General features: G+C 37.1%; 1 protein-coding gene across 1 annotated transcript in view; it reads left to right on the forward strand.

Annotated features, from left to right (window-relative positions):
• Positions 1-2,032: 2,032 nt before the first annotated feature.
• Positions 2,033-13,655, forward strand: part of LOC138707818 (histidine ammonia-lyase-like) — a 99,757-nt gene continuing 88,134 nt past the window's right edge. Inside the window, exon 1 of the mRNA XM_069837763.1 lies at positions 2,033-2,210. Within this exon, the coding sequence (XP_069693864.1) occupies positions 2,156-2,210 (55 nt within the window). The 5' untranslated portion in view covers positions 2,033-2,155. The remainder of the gene's footprint in view (positions 2,211-13,655) is intronic.

Here is a 13,655-nt window from a genome sequence, read left to right on the forward strand (position 1 = left end):
GTGTCACTTGTGAGCTTCAAACCTACTTTTGGATAGTTGACCAACAACAACAACAACAACAACAACAACAACAATAATAATAATAATAATAATAATAATAATAATAGGGTAAACTAGGGTCTGTTGGACAGTCGGGCATGTTGGACATTCCGTACTTTAACGTGTTACCACGCCACTTGTGGGCACCACATTCTGCTAGAAGTCAATGACGGAAGTAGCCCCACTCGTGGCTACTTCCGTCATTGACTTCTAGCAGAATGTGGTGCCCACAAGTGGCGTGGTAACACGTTAAAGTACGGAATGTCCAACATGCCCGACTGTCCAACAGACCCTAGTTTACCCTAATAATAATAATAATAATAATAATAATAATAATAATAATAATAATAATAATAATAATAATAATTGAACGGGTTACATTAGCTGCTTGTCTATGCGGATGACGTGAATATGTTAGGAGAAAATCCACAAACGATTAGGGAAAACATGCAAATTTTACTTGAAGCAAGTAAAGAGATAGGTTTAGAAGTAAATCCCGAAAATACAAAGTATATAATTATGTCTCGTGACGAGAATATTGTACAAAATGGAAATATAAAAGTTGGAAATTTATCTTTTGAAGAGTTGGGAAAATTCAAGTAACTGGGAGCAACAGTAACAAATATAAATGATACTCGATAAAAATTAAACACAGAATAAATATGAGAAATGCCTGTTATTATTCGGTTGAGAAGATTTATCATCCAGTCTGCTGTCAAAAAATCTGAAAGTTACAATTTATAAAACAGTTATATTACCGGTTGTTCTTTATGGTTGTGAAACTTGGACTCTCATTTTGAGAAAGGAACATAGGTTAAGGGTGTTTCTGAATAAGGTGCTTAGGAAAATATTTGGGGCTAAGAGGGATGAAGTTACAGGAGAATGGAGAAAGTTACACAACACAGAACTGCACGCATTGTATTCTTCATCTGACATAATTAGGAACATTAAATCCAGACGTTTGAGATGGGCAGGGCATGTAGCACGTATGGGCGAATCCAGAAATGCATATAGAGTGTTAGTTGGGAGGCTGGAGGGAAAAAGATCTTTAGGGAGGCCGAGATGTAGATGGGAAGATAATATTAAAATGGATTTGAGGGAGGTGGGATATGATGGTAGAGACTGGATTAATCTTGCTCAGAATAGGGACCAATGGCGGGCTTATGTGAGGGCGGCAATGAACCTCCGGGTTCCTTAAAAGTCAGTACGTAAGTAATAATAATAATAATAATAATAATAATAATAATAATAATAATAATAATAATAATAATAATAATAATAAGCGTCTGTATCTAAGGTGTACAGATTCCACTTTGCGTAGAGATCACAGCGTAGTACAAGGTTTCAGTCCCAAGAAAGGCGTAAGCATCTGTTGTTATCAACAATATGATATTATGTTTTATCTTTGGTGGAGATCCATAATATAAAAGCATATTTTGTGATAACGTAAGACAGTGATAAAATTTATAGGTTGTGAACTGAAATTTATAATGCTGAGGGAAACGAGAGAACCCCGATAAAACCCTTATCCTCTGATCTTGTCTACCACAAGCATCACTTCATTCGAGCCCGAGATAGACAAATAAGATTAGAGCTATCCGAGAGGCTAAATATTATTACAATAGAAATAACAAAAATAAGATTGTTGACGATAAAAATTAAGTAAATTTGTATTCAGTGCCCGAAAAGTAAAACGTAAAACAAGCGTTGAAAAATAATGAACGTTACATCAACTCTGTTTGTTGTTCTCCTCAGCAGAGGGCAAAGGTCGTGGCCAAATTGAAATTATTATTCAGATACATGGATAGGGCTGAGGAGGACAGAAGTCTTGGTCCCCGAATACAACTCTGGAACGCCCATTCGGCGATTTAGTTGATTTCAATTGGTGCCTCATAAGAATTAACGACAGATTCGAGATGTTTCCACAGAGTCCACTACCGAAGCTTTGTGACAAAACACGTGGGGTGAGTTTAGGAAATCAGAAATAAAATATTACACGTCAGGTGATTAGGTAAGAGCTGAAGCCTGCTCGACTGGTTGGAGTGAGGCGAGAGTCAGTTCGTCGCAAAGCATCCTGCGCCAAGGACACACCGCTGTGCTAGAAGGATCTGCCGATATGAAGATTTCCGTGCGTGTCCGAGGAGAGTGGCTACAAGTGCCATGTCGAAATGGTGAGTGTCAGTTCCATGTCCTTTGCAGTTGCAATGTTGTTCAATGACGGCGCTTCTTAGAGTCCTGGCTTCCTATTCCTAAGACATAGAATTCGCGCTCCTTGTCGGTCATTTGGAGTGAAAGATGCCATAGCTTTACACGACTCATAGACTTCTTCAAAGTATACCGCGAGTGGCACGAACAAATACTTTTTAACATAGACATATATAAATTGAGACTCCGGCTTTCAATGTTGTTAGATTCTGATGAATAATTTGAAATTTCCAACTATGTTTTGAGATTAACTTTCTCCGATATTTAGGAAATTTTACAGGTTCAGACATCAGTGACCAAAATGTACTCGCCTACACTTTGGCTTTGATGATGGGGAGATTCAACGAAAACTGCAATAAGCCATCAGCCGTCCGGTTTTGTCACTGCTAGAATGTTCTATTAAATTAATAAATGTATGAAATACTGGAAAATAAATTAAATTAAGATACGACTGAATATGAAAAATTAATAACTAATAAATTAATTAATCTTAATAAATTATAGGGTAAAATTAACACATAAATATCATATATATTAAGATGGCATTTTGTTTTCGGAGTTCGTACTAGTCATTTCATGTGGTCAAACAAAATTAATTTTTAGGCTAGGTCTATGAATCGTGAACTGTTTAGTCAAACCAATAAATTTCATATTGCTAGACAATATACATTTTAAAATTAGATCTATCGATCGATCAATCAATCAAACAATCAAACGCCACCGGCGTAGCTCAGTCGGCTAAGGCGCTTGCCTGTCGATCCGGAGTTGCGTTCGGGCGCGGGTTCGATTCCCGCTTGGGCTGATTACCTCATTGGGTTTTTCCGAGGTTTCCCCAATCGTAAGGCAAATGTCAGGTAATCTATGGCGAATCCTCGGCCCCATCTCGCCAAATATCATCTCGCTATCACCAATCCCATCGACGCTAAATAACCTTGTAGTTGATACAGCGTCGTTAAATAACCAAGTAAAAAATCAAACACTCAATCATAAATAAAAAGTCTTAGTATTTCACTATATAACACTGTAATTTTGCAAAATTTGGTGATATCTGGTAATAATTGACAACATTGAGAAGACAGCCATATTAACTTCTTAGGCAGGGACAGGAACTCGTATTGTAAACAGAACAGTCAGGATTTACAAATACTACATTTAAATGTACTGTGCAAAGATACCATATCCGCTCCCAAACTTTCCTCGCACCTACGGGTAAAGAATGGCGCTCTTCTTCTTCTTCTTCTTCTTCTTCTTCTTCTTCTTCTTCTATGGCGCGTCGGCTTGTTTTCGGATCATGGCCTCCCCAGTTGCAATCCACCAAACTTGTCGATCATGTGCTGCGACTCTCCAATTCCGGATTTCGAGGATTTGTAGTGCATCCTGACATACACCATCTTCCCATATGTTACGTAGTCTTCCCACCGGCCTTCCGCCTCCGAAATCTCTTGAAAATACCTTCTTTGGGACTCGATGTTCTTCCATCCTAATTAGATGACCTGCCAATTTGAGTCTCTTAATCCGAATAACATGCGACAAGGATAGCTCTCCATACAAGGAGTATAGTTCGCTATTACATATAATTCTCCATTCCCCTTGCGCGCATACATGTCCGTAGATTTTCCTCAGGATTTTCCTTTCGAAAGAATCGATCTTTTCCATGGCTTTCTTTGAGAGGGTCCACGTTTCACTTCCATACATCACTATACTCCGAATGAGTGTTTTATATAGCATTACCTTTAATCTCTGGTTTATATCACTGTTTCTGAAGATGGAAAGTACTGAGAAATATGCTTTATTGGCAGTCTGTATTCTTGCTTGTATTTCTACCATTTCCTCATTTTTGTTGGTTAGATGTATGCCAAGATATTTAAATTCCTTCACTATCTCTACTTTGGATCCTTCCGGAACGAGCTGTTCTTCTGTATATTTCCTTCTCCGAGCCTGTACTATTACCTTCGTCTTTTGTTCATTGATTTTAAGGCCAATCTCCTTACCTTCTCTACTCAGATCTTCAAATATTTCTTTAACTGTCCATGTTGTTCTTCCCATTAAATTAATATCATCTGCATATCAAACTAATTGAGCTGTTTTATATTGGAGTGTTTCTCTGGTATCCACCCTTAGTTTCCTAATGGTTGATTCTGATTCTAGGTTAAACAGGAGTGGTGCCAGCCCATCTCCTTGTTTCAGCCCCTGCTTCACTTCAAAGAAACTAATTACTTCAGCCTGTATTTTCACTCCTGTCATTGTATTCCTCATAGTTAGTTCCACAAGTCGCACCAATTTTTCTGGTATCTTGAATTCTCTTAGGATCTCCAGTAGCTTATATCTGTTGATGGAATCATAAGCTTGTTGGAAGTCGATGAATAGCTGAACTACATCTATGTTCCGTTCCCAAAACTTCTCCAGCACTTGTTTCACAGTAAATATCTGATCTATTGTGGACCTGCCTATCCTGAAACCTGCCTGGTATTCACCTAAGATATGTTCTGCCAAGGGTTCTAGTCTCTTCTTCAATATAGATGTAAACAGCTTATACATTGTAGTCAACAGTGTAATCCCCGTATAGTTGCTACATACCAACTTATCCCCTTTCTTATAATTCGGACATATGATACCTTTATGCCAGTCTTAGGGCATTTCTTCTGTATTCCACACGCTCACAATTAGATCGTATATTGCTTTCTTTCCCCCAAAAGAATGGCACTCGAATGTCATTAACCCTTTCGTCTGCAAGAATTTTTTGTTTATAACACTTCTTTTTTACTACACATAAATTCCGTAGATCTCCATTTATGAGAAGTTTATAAGCGTGTTATTTGAATGAACTCGTGTTTTCTGATACTCTCATATAAAACATCGTTTCATTTTCTTGTAACCTTTCTTTCCGATTAGATGTTAAACAATGAAAATTATCTGTGCAAAAGTGAAAATATTTCACTTTCACTTTCATTATTCGCCAAACATTAACACTGACAAATGCGGCGTTTAGTTGCAAAATCAGATACATTATTAAAACATAATTTTTCAGTATGAAGGAAAAAGTTTGCAAGAAACCAAGGATTTGCAACCATACTATTCTTTCAACATACAAATCTATGTCATGTATCTGGCTTTAGAGCATAACAGTGCTATAGCAGTTGTAGAATCATATGAAGATATGAAATACAACATTAACTCATTATCTAAAAAAAAAAAATATATGTATCTGATTTTGCAACTACACGCCTCAAATAATATCACAATAAATACAACAAATGACCAATACACCCGCAATTCACTCGCAATCCACCGAACTGGGCTGATGAATGCTGACGGGATTTCACGCCACACAATCCCACAACATTTGTGACCTTGTGTTCGCTACTGGGAATTTCCTCTCGTTGGATCTCACGGTAGTTTCGAAGCGACGCGACGGAGACAGTAGGTATCAAGACATGATAATAATTCCAAGGTTTGGTTACTTTTCATTTTTTGAATAACACGATGGAATCTCATAAGCAATTCCAACACGTCGGTGGTAGAAAACCTTAAAATAGAATTGATGGTCCAAAGTATCATCAATCTTCAGACCTTGAACAGGCTTTGATTATGACATCTGTATGCAGTGCTGTAGTTGGACCAGTACAGGGCGGTACGCCGTACCGTCTAAAATAAAAACTCGTTGTTACCGTACCGGAAAAATCTATAGACTCAAAAATACATTAATTATGTTTAAATAGTCTTTTAATATACTTTGAAATTGAGAATATTAGCTATTTGAAAAATATTTTGATTCAGATATCTGGCATAAAATTAGTGGCTGGCATCTCGTATCCTATGCTTAAATGCTTGTGCATTCGTTGTTTTATCGAAAACCATGGTCTTGCACTTCAGGAGTAGGCTAATTGTGATTTGTTAATTTGAAGCTTGCATGCCGCCGTATATTTCTATAAGTAATTAACACTAACTTTATGGCATGGAGCCTCAGTAAATCTGATACACTGATTCGCTAATTTCAAAACTTGCGTAGATGCCTTCGCATAACACTAATTTTATTATGTGGCGCCTCAGGAATTCTGCTGTAATGATTCGCTAATTTTAAAACTCGCTCATATGTAATGCAAGCAGTTTGCTAGAGAGGGAAATATTGTTATTTTTCGTGCGTTCATGAATCTTGAGTCCACTTACATATTATAGATTCTATTCCAATTTCAACTAAAGAATGTGAATGAACATTACTGTAATGAACGATATCTGCACTAAGAAAAGGAATACTCTTTCAGTAAAAGAGTTTTTAGGCTTTTGTTCCTAAAAAGTGTTGGGCCACCAGAGTCAGCATTTAATTTATTGCCTTATGTGCTATTGTGGCTCCGATCTGGAAGGAGGTCTGCATGATGAAGAAGTAACCTCGGAAAAGAAGCGCAGTACGAGTCCATAAAGAGTCTAATCTGATCAAGGAGATTTCAACAGTACCCCCTAAAATTTGTTTCCAACTACAGCACTGCCTGGATGTATTCCTGAAACGTCGAGGCAGTAAATTTAATGATACGAATAATAAATTAAACGGTCGTCTAACCTTAAATTCTTGAACAACCTGACCCTGATTATGGAATTTATAATTATTTCCGAAACGTCGGTAATTGTAAATCTTAAGATAAGTTTGATAATCGAAATGGTCACCTACTCTTCCGGTCTCAAACAATACCACCCTGATGTAACCTTAAATAGTTCCGAAACGCCGGAGACTGATGATAATACCAAGCGTCGCCTAACGTTCATTTCTCGAACAACACGAATCTGATAATCTGTACAAGTACAACACGGAATCTTTAAGTGGTTCCGATATGTCGGTGATAGTATGTCTCAAGATAAGATTGATAGAACCAAAGGTCGATTTTTTAATCCTTTGCAGCACAGTAATCCAAAAAGTGAAAACAAAATGTAATTTTTTGTTTTTCATATCATGAATCATAAAAAGCTTCGAACATTTTTTTTTTTTCAAAATTTTAACTCTGCACACAATTTCACAAAAATGATGGTCACTCTGAGCGACCACTATGCCACAGCTGGGATTTTATATAATATACCAATATATCACAATGTGACATTTACAATGGTTTTACAAATGAAGGGTTCAGAACCATAGTGGGCCAAGCACCATTTACTAAAACCACAGAAAACAAAGGTTAAAATGAAGTTACTGTATTACCATAATTCAATGGAAAAATAGCAAATAATATAAAGTATACATATTAAAACTAAATGATATGTCAATCTTCGTTAAACTATGGTATTCACTTAACTTTAACCCTTGCTTTCTCCGTTTTTAATAAATGGCGCTTGGCCCACTATGGCTCTGAACCCTTCAAATGTATGATTTATTAATGTTGCTCTTTTCATAGTTCACATACATCATTCATTCATTACTTTTGACGATACAATCTATAATAAAATTGTAGAGAAAGAAAGAAAAATGTGGTTCTTCTGAACAACCACTATGCTGCAAAGGGTTATATTGAACAGGACGACCATGATGAAGCTGTGAGCAGTTCGGTAACGCTATGTATTATGTATTATTACCACTGATTTTCATACAATTATTTATATTTACATTTTAGTTGGTTATTTAACGACGCTGTATCAGCTACTAGGTTATTTATCGTCGATGGGATTAGTGATAGCGAGATGGTATTTAGCGAGATGTGGCCGAGGGTTCGCCATAGATTACCTGACATCCTTTTTACGGTTAGGGAAAACCTCGGAGAAAAACCAACCAGGTAATCAACTCATGCGGGAATCAAATACACGTCCGAACACAACAGACAAGAGATTCAACCGACCGAGCTATGCCGTGCCTGGAATTATTTACATATTTTCCATCAGTATTATATCATGTTCTTGTTCACCGATGTGGAGTAATGATTAACATGCCTGATCGTGAAACGAGCGGGCCCGGGTTCAAATCCTGGTTCGAGAAATTTACCTGGTTGAGATTTTTTCCTGGGTTTTCACTCAACCCATTAAGAGCAAATTCTGGGTAACTTTCATGTGCTGAACACTGGGCTTATTTCGCTGGCATTATTATCTCCATTTTTCATTCAGAAGCAAACATTCTGATGGGGGCAGATAAAAGTTATTTTTTTTTTCTTTTACCATGTTAATAATGTCAAAAGAAATGCTTATACAAATTTTGGCCACTCGGTCGCAATTACGAGAGCCGTAAAAAATAAGTTCGCCAGGGGGCCGTTAACATAAAGAAAACACAATTTCATTGGAAAAATTTATTGGAGCAGACACAGCAATTGTTGAACTATTTTTCAATATATTCCACACCGGAATTGAGACATTTGTCATATCATGGGATCGACAGAGAGGCGTAGACGGCTGTCAAACGCTGGTTCCGATTTCAGGCGGCTGACTTCTACGACACAAGGATACAAAAATTGATCCCATGGTATGACAAACGTCTAATTCCAGTGCGGGATATGTTGACAAATAGCGCAAAATTGCTGTATCTGTTTCAACAAATCTTTTCATGCAATTGTCCTTTTTTCTGTAAACGGCCCAGGGAAAATCACTTTCTGGACGGTCTCGTAATTGCGATCGAGTGGTCAAAATTTGTATAAGCACTTCTTTTGACATTATTAACATGGTAGAAGAAAAAAAATAACTTTATATGCCCCCATCAGAATGTTTGCTTGTCAGACGCTACATAATCAATGCAGTTAATAAAGCATCGTAAATTAAACCAATTAAGAATATATCTTATCCTTACCTAAGAACTATAATGCAAAGTACACAATACAATTGAGGTGCTGGGTGCAATAATAGCTTAAGTTTAAAATTTATGTTTTGATAATAAGAATGTCAAAGTTTTAGAACAATGTAGAAATGTTATTAGTACATATACTCGCGTCATTTGTTTTGTATAATATTTTAGACTGTATAAATTATTCAAATCCAATATCAGTTATAATTTCAACACAACCAATTTGTAATACTTATACATAAAATGTGGAAAATTTAACTCGTTATTGCATATGAACTGTGAGAATTTTTAAATTAGAGTATCTAGGCATTAAATTCAGTAGAAAAGTGTTATTTCTCTAACACACACGAACTTTATTGTATGAATAATAAGAAATAACAGTACATTAGTATATTAGTATATATACTCGTGTCAGCTAATCAAAATAATACAAGACTAAGAATAAGGCAGAAAGTAGGAAAGATGGGAGAATGCTGGGTTTGCAATGAAAGACTTGCCTTGGGCAGAACGCTGTGAATGAAATGGAGATTTTCCGGCCATTTCTTTCCCAAGTTAAAGTTTGGAGGTAGAACAAAAAATTCATGTGTGACTGAAGTGCGAGTTCTTTTTCCCAAATTTCAACTGTACTCCTTACCATGCAAAGGTACTCGTTAGAGTTCCAAAACACTACATTTTTAGAGTTAGTACAGAATGGTCTTTAGTTTCTGCGTCCAACGACTTCCCAGAAGTAATTAAAACATGAATATTCATTGTCTGTCTGTCTTTCTGTCTATCTATCTGTCTGTCTGTCTGTCTGTCTAACTACCTGTCTACTTATCGCAAAACTAAGTTCACTTATTCCTATCATAAATTATATTAATCTTTCTTTCGGTCGACACTTGATGCATTTTCCGTGTTAGGGTGTGTGCATGAGGTTGGGTCTCCTAAGACAACACACGAATCATATACACAACAGACAAATATTTAAACTCTAAAATCTGGCCAACGTAACAATAAAGTAATGTAAAAACTTGCACGACAAATGTGTAAGCTGTTAAAATATGTCCAACGTAAGAATAAAGTGATGTAAACATATGAACGTGCAATTGAAGGGTTCAGAGCCATAGTGGGCCAAGCGCCATATATTAAAAACGGAGAAAACAAAGGTTAAAATTAAGTGATTACCATAATTTAATGAAACATATAGCAAGTACTATAAAGCATGCATATTAAAACTAAGTGACATGTCAATCTTCATTAAACTATGGTATTCAGTTAAATTTAAACCTTGCTTTCTCCGTTTTTAATAAATGGCGCTTGGCCCACTATGGCTCTGAACCCTTCAATTAAAATCTCTTATTGACCCTTGAACGCATCACACGTTTTCTGCCATAAAACAATCCTAGCAAAACGTTTCCATCTCATTCCTATCATGTTTTAAACATACAGACATAAATACATATATTTTATGTATTTTATTTTTATTTTAATCGGTTATTTTACGACGCTTTATCAACATTTTAGGTTATTTAGAGATGAAGGTCATAATGCCGGTGAAATGAGTCCGAGGTCCAACACCGAAAGTTACCCAGCATTTGCTCATATTGGTTTGAGGGAAAAACCCGGAAAAAAAACCTCAACCAGGTAACTTCCCGACCGGGAATCGAACCCGAGTCACTTGGTTTCGCAACTAGACGCGCTAACCGTTACTCCACATGTGTGGACATCTGTATGTATGTATGTATGTATGTATGTATGTATGTATGTATGTATGTATGTATGTATGTATGTATGTATGAATGTATGTATGTACGTGCGTGCATACGTACATACATACATCACATTTCTTGATATCAATTTAAGAATAAATGCAATGCCAAGCAGTGAAAGGCCATGAGGATGGAGGGATTTTAATGCCCACACCTTAAAAGACAATCGTTATTGAGTAGAAGTATAAATTTCAATCGTACGTGCTGCCCGAATTCTACCACTGTGGAGTAACAGCAAGTCTGAATGTGAAAGAGCAAGCCCGGTTTCAAATCCTGCTTGAGATAAGTTACATAGTTGGGTTCTTTCCGACGTTTTTCCGAGGTTTTCGCTCAACTAATTGATGCAGAACTGCTGGGTTACTTTCGGCGTTGGACTTCAGACTCAATTCACCGTCATTTATCATAAACAACTCCCATGCCAATGTCATCATTACCATAGCCTGGGTTAAGTTCATGGTGCGTCGTGTTGTGTACGTACAAAATCGGGACTATTGAGCGAAAAACATCATTCACGGAACAGGGATAGCAAAGCATAATAAACCTCGGGCTGCGACGCTAGCCTTCGGTCCCCTCCTCCGCAAAAAAAAAATGTGCTTGCATCATTTTCTCCGAAGGAAACGCCCTGGTGCTCATTTCTATTAAAGATTAAATCAACCCCAGAGCCATGGTGTGGCCGGAAGAATTGGATTAATAGGAAAATCTATGACGTCATCGGGAATCGAATCCGCGGCTTTGCAACTTGTACCGCAACGCCTTGCGACGCTACCGCATATTCAAGAATAAATTAGTATTGCTATTTATTTATTCATTCAACTTCCAAGAGAGCAAGTCCACAAACGTTGCCTTGATTGTGTCAAAGTTCAACAATTCCCGCTGCTTAGATTTCCTTTCGAATGTAACGAGACCAGAGATACTAGTGCTCCGGGGAAGGGGATACAAAATATGTGTTATGAAGCCTTGTAAACAAGTGAACACTCTTCTCTTATACAGTGCATTGGAGAAAGTAGAGTGTTTCGACATGTACGTCGAGACAATCTTATCACAATGATCTTACAAATTAAGCAACCTCTCCGAATGAAGATTGTTATTATTGTTGTAACATGCACAATGAATATTCCCCATCTACTTGGAATAGACACTTCGGTACACTCATCTTAACTCTCGTGGATGTTATGAACTAACGGTGACCAATCGCGAGATTTTCTCGTTCTGGTCTATACTTACGCCTCGTAATGTTTAGGAAACAGCAGATTTATATGCCAAAGCAAGATATCATTTTTTCCTTTCTAGGAATAGAATTAAATTCCCAAGTTTTTGTAGGTAGGAATACTTCTGATTACGTCACAGCAAAGAATATTTATGTGTACCAATAAGATAACATATTATAATATCATTCATTCGCAATGTAAAAGTACAAAGGACATACTACAATACAGCAGTTACTTATTTAAAAATTAATTTTTATAGAAATACACGCTTATAGCGTCAATCTGAATCCATTTTAGCCTGTTTATATACATGAGTAGCTTAATATCAAAGGCGGACATCTGACCTCAGATCAAAATGAGATAGTTGTGGATTTTCATACAATTTTTCATGCTATTTCCAGTTATAGTGAAACCACATGCAAACTCTAACACTACATTTATAAAATAAATTGTGTTAAATATTACAAAGAACACTGTGGAACAAAAAATTGCCTCTATAGATATAAACTATGGAGACGACAGATGTCCGTCTTTGATATTAAACTACTCACATACTTTCTTACTAAAACCTACAGTTATTTCAAATTCATAATTCACGTATTTCTACGGGACATGAAGAAAGAAGACTCACTGCTTACATAATATTTTCGAAGAACCCCACGTACTTCTCATTTTAAATGTACACGGTATAATGGGAGTTCACAAACACAATACTGTATGCATCTAGACTAGACGGCATTTCGGAAGGCGGTTAGCTTCTATATACGCCGTAGCATTTCTGGTATGTGACGTCACAAGCTTGTACAGTAGAACCAATCAGAATCAGTCTATAACAAGCACTTCCCGAGTTCGTTTCTTCACGTGCGAGTGTTTCAATACATTGAATAAGTAAAACTAACATTTACTGTGTGTATGTAAGGTAAGAGACTATAAAAAGACAAATATTACACAAGCAGGCGCGGAAAATACTGTTTAAGGTGTATAATTATTTTAAAAACGTTAACGAGCAGAACGCTGCCGCCCATCTTGATGCTGGCAGCAACGTTGCCAATATGCAAGAAACGACTGCAGAAGCATGTGGTGTGAGATTGAGAACCGTGCAAAGAATATTGTTAGTGAAGGAAAGAGGGTTTGTTTGGTGTCATGCTTACAGTAATCAAAGGCTAAGGTCATTATTGTCTTTTGATAATTTAAATTCTCTCCTGCGCTATTTGTATTGCACGTGCTCGTTAAGTCCGATGTGGCAATGTTGTACGCTGCCTTGCTCTCTCTATCTGTCTCTCTCGACGCAAACGCTAGCAGACAACCGCCTTCCGAATTGCCGTCGACTCTAATGAAGTCTTAATCCAAACTAACTATAATAAAGATATGACGTTTGCATGTTTACCACTCGACTGTTGAAGTGCAGTTCATAGGAGCACGGATCTCAGAAGTTTTTTTATACTTGGTTATTTAACGATGCTGTATCATCTACTAGATTATTTAGCGTCGATGACATTGGTGATAGAGAGAGATAATATTTGGTTAGATGAGACGGAGGATTCGCCATAGATTACCTGACATTCACCTTATGATTAGCGATAACCTAGGAAAAAACGGTAATCAGCCATGGCGGGAACCGAACCCACGTCCGAGCGCAACTCAGGTTCAGGAGACAAACGCGCTAACGTCTGGGCTACGCCTGTAGCCGTTCTCAGTAGTATGTTC

The sequence above is a fragment of the Periplaneta americana genome, chromosome 10, assembly GCF_040183065.1.
Source record: "Periplaneta americana isolate PAMFEO1 chromosome 10, P.americana_PAMFEO1_priV1, whole genome shotgun sequence".
In the NCBI taxonomy this organism is placed as follows: domain Eukaryota; kingdom Metazoa; phylum Arthropoda; class Insecta; order Blattodea; family Blattidae; genus Periplaneta; species Periplaneta americana.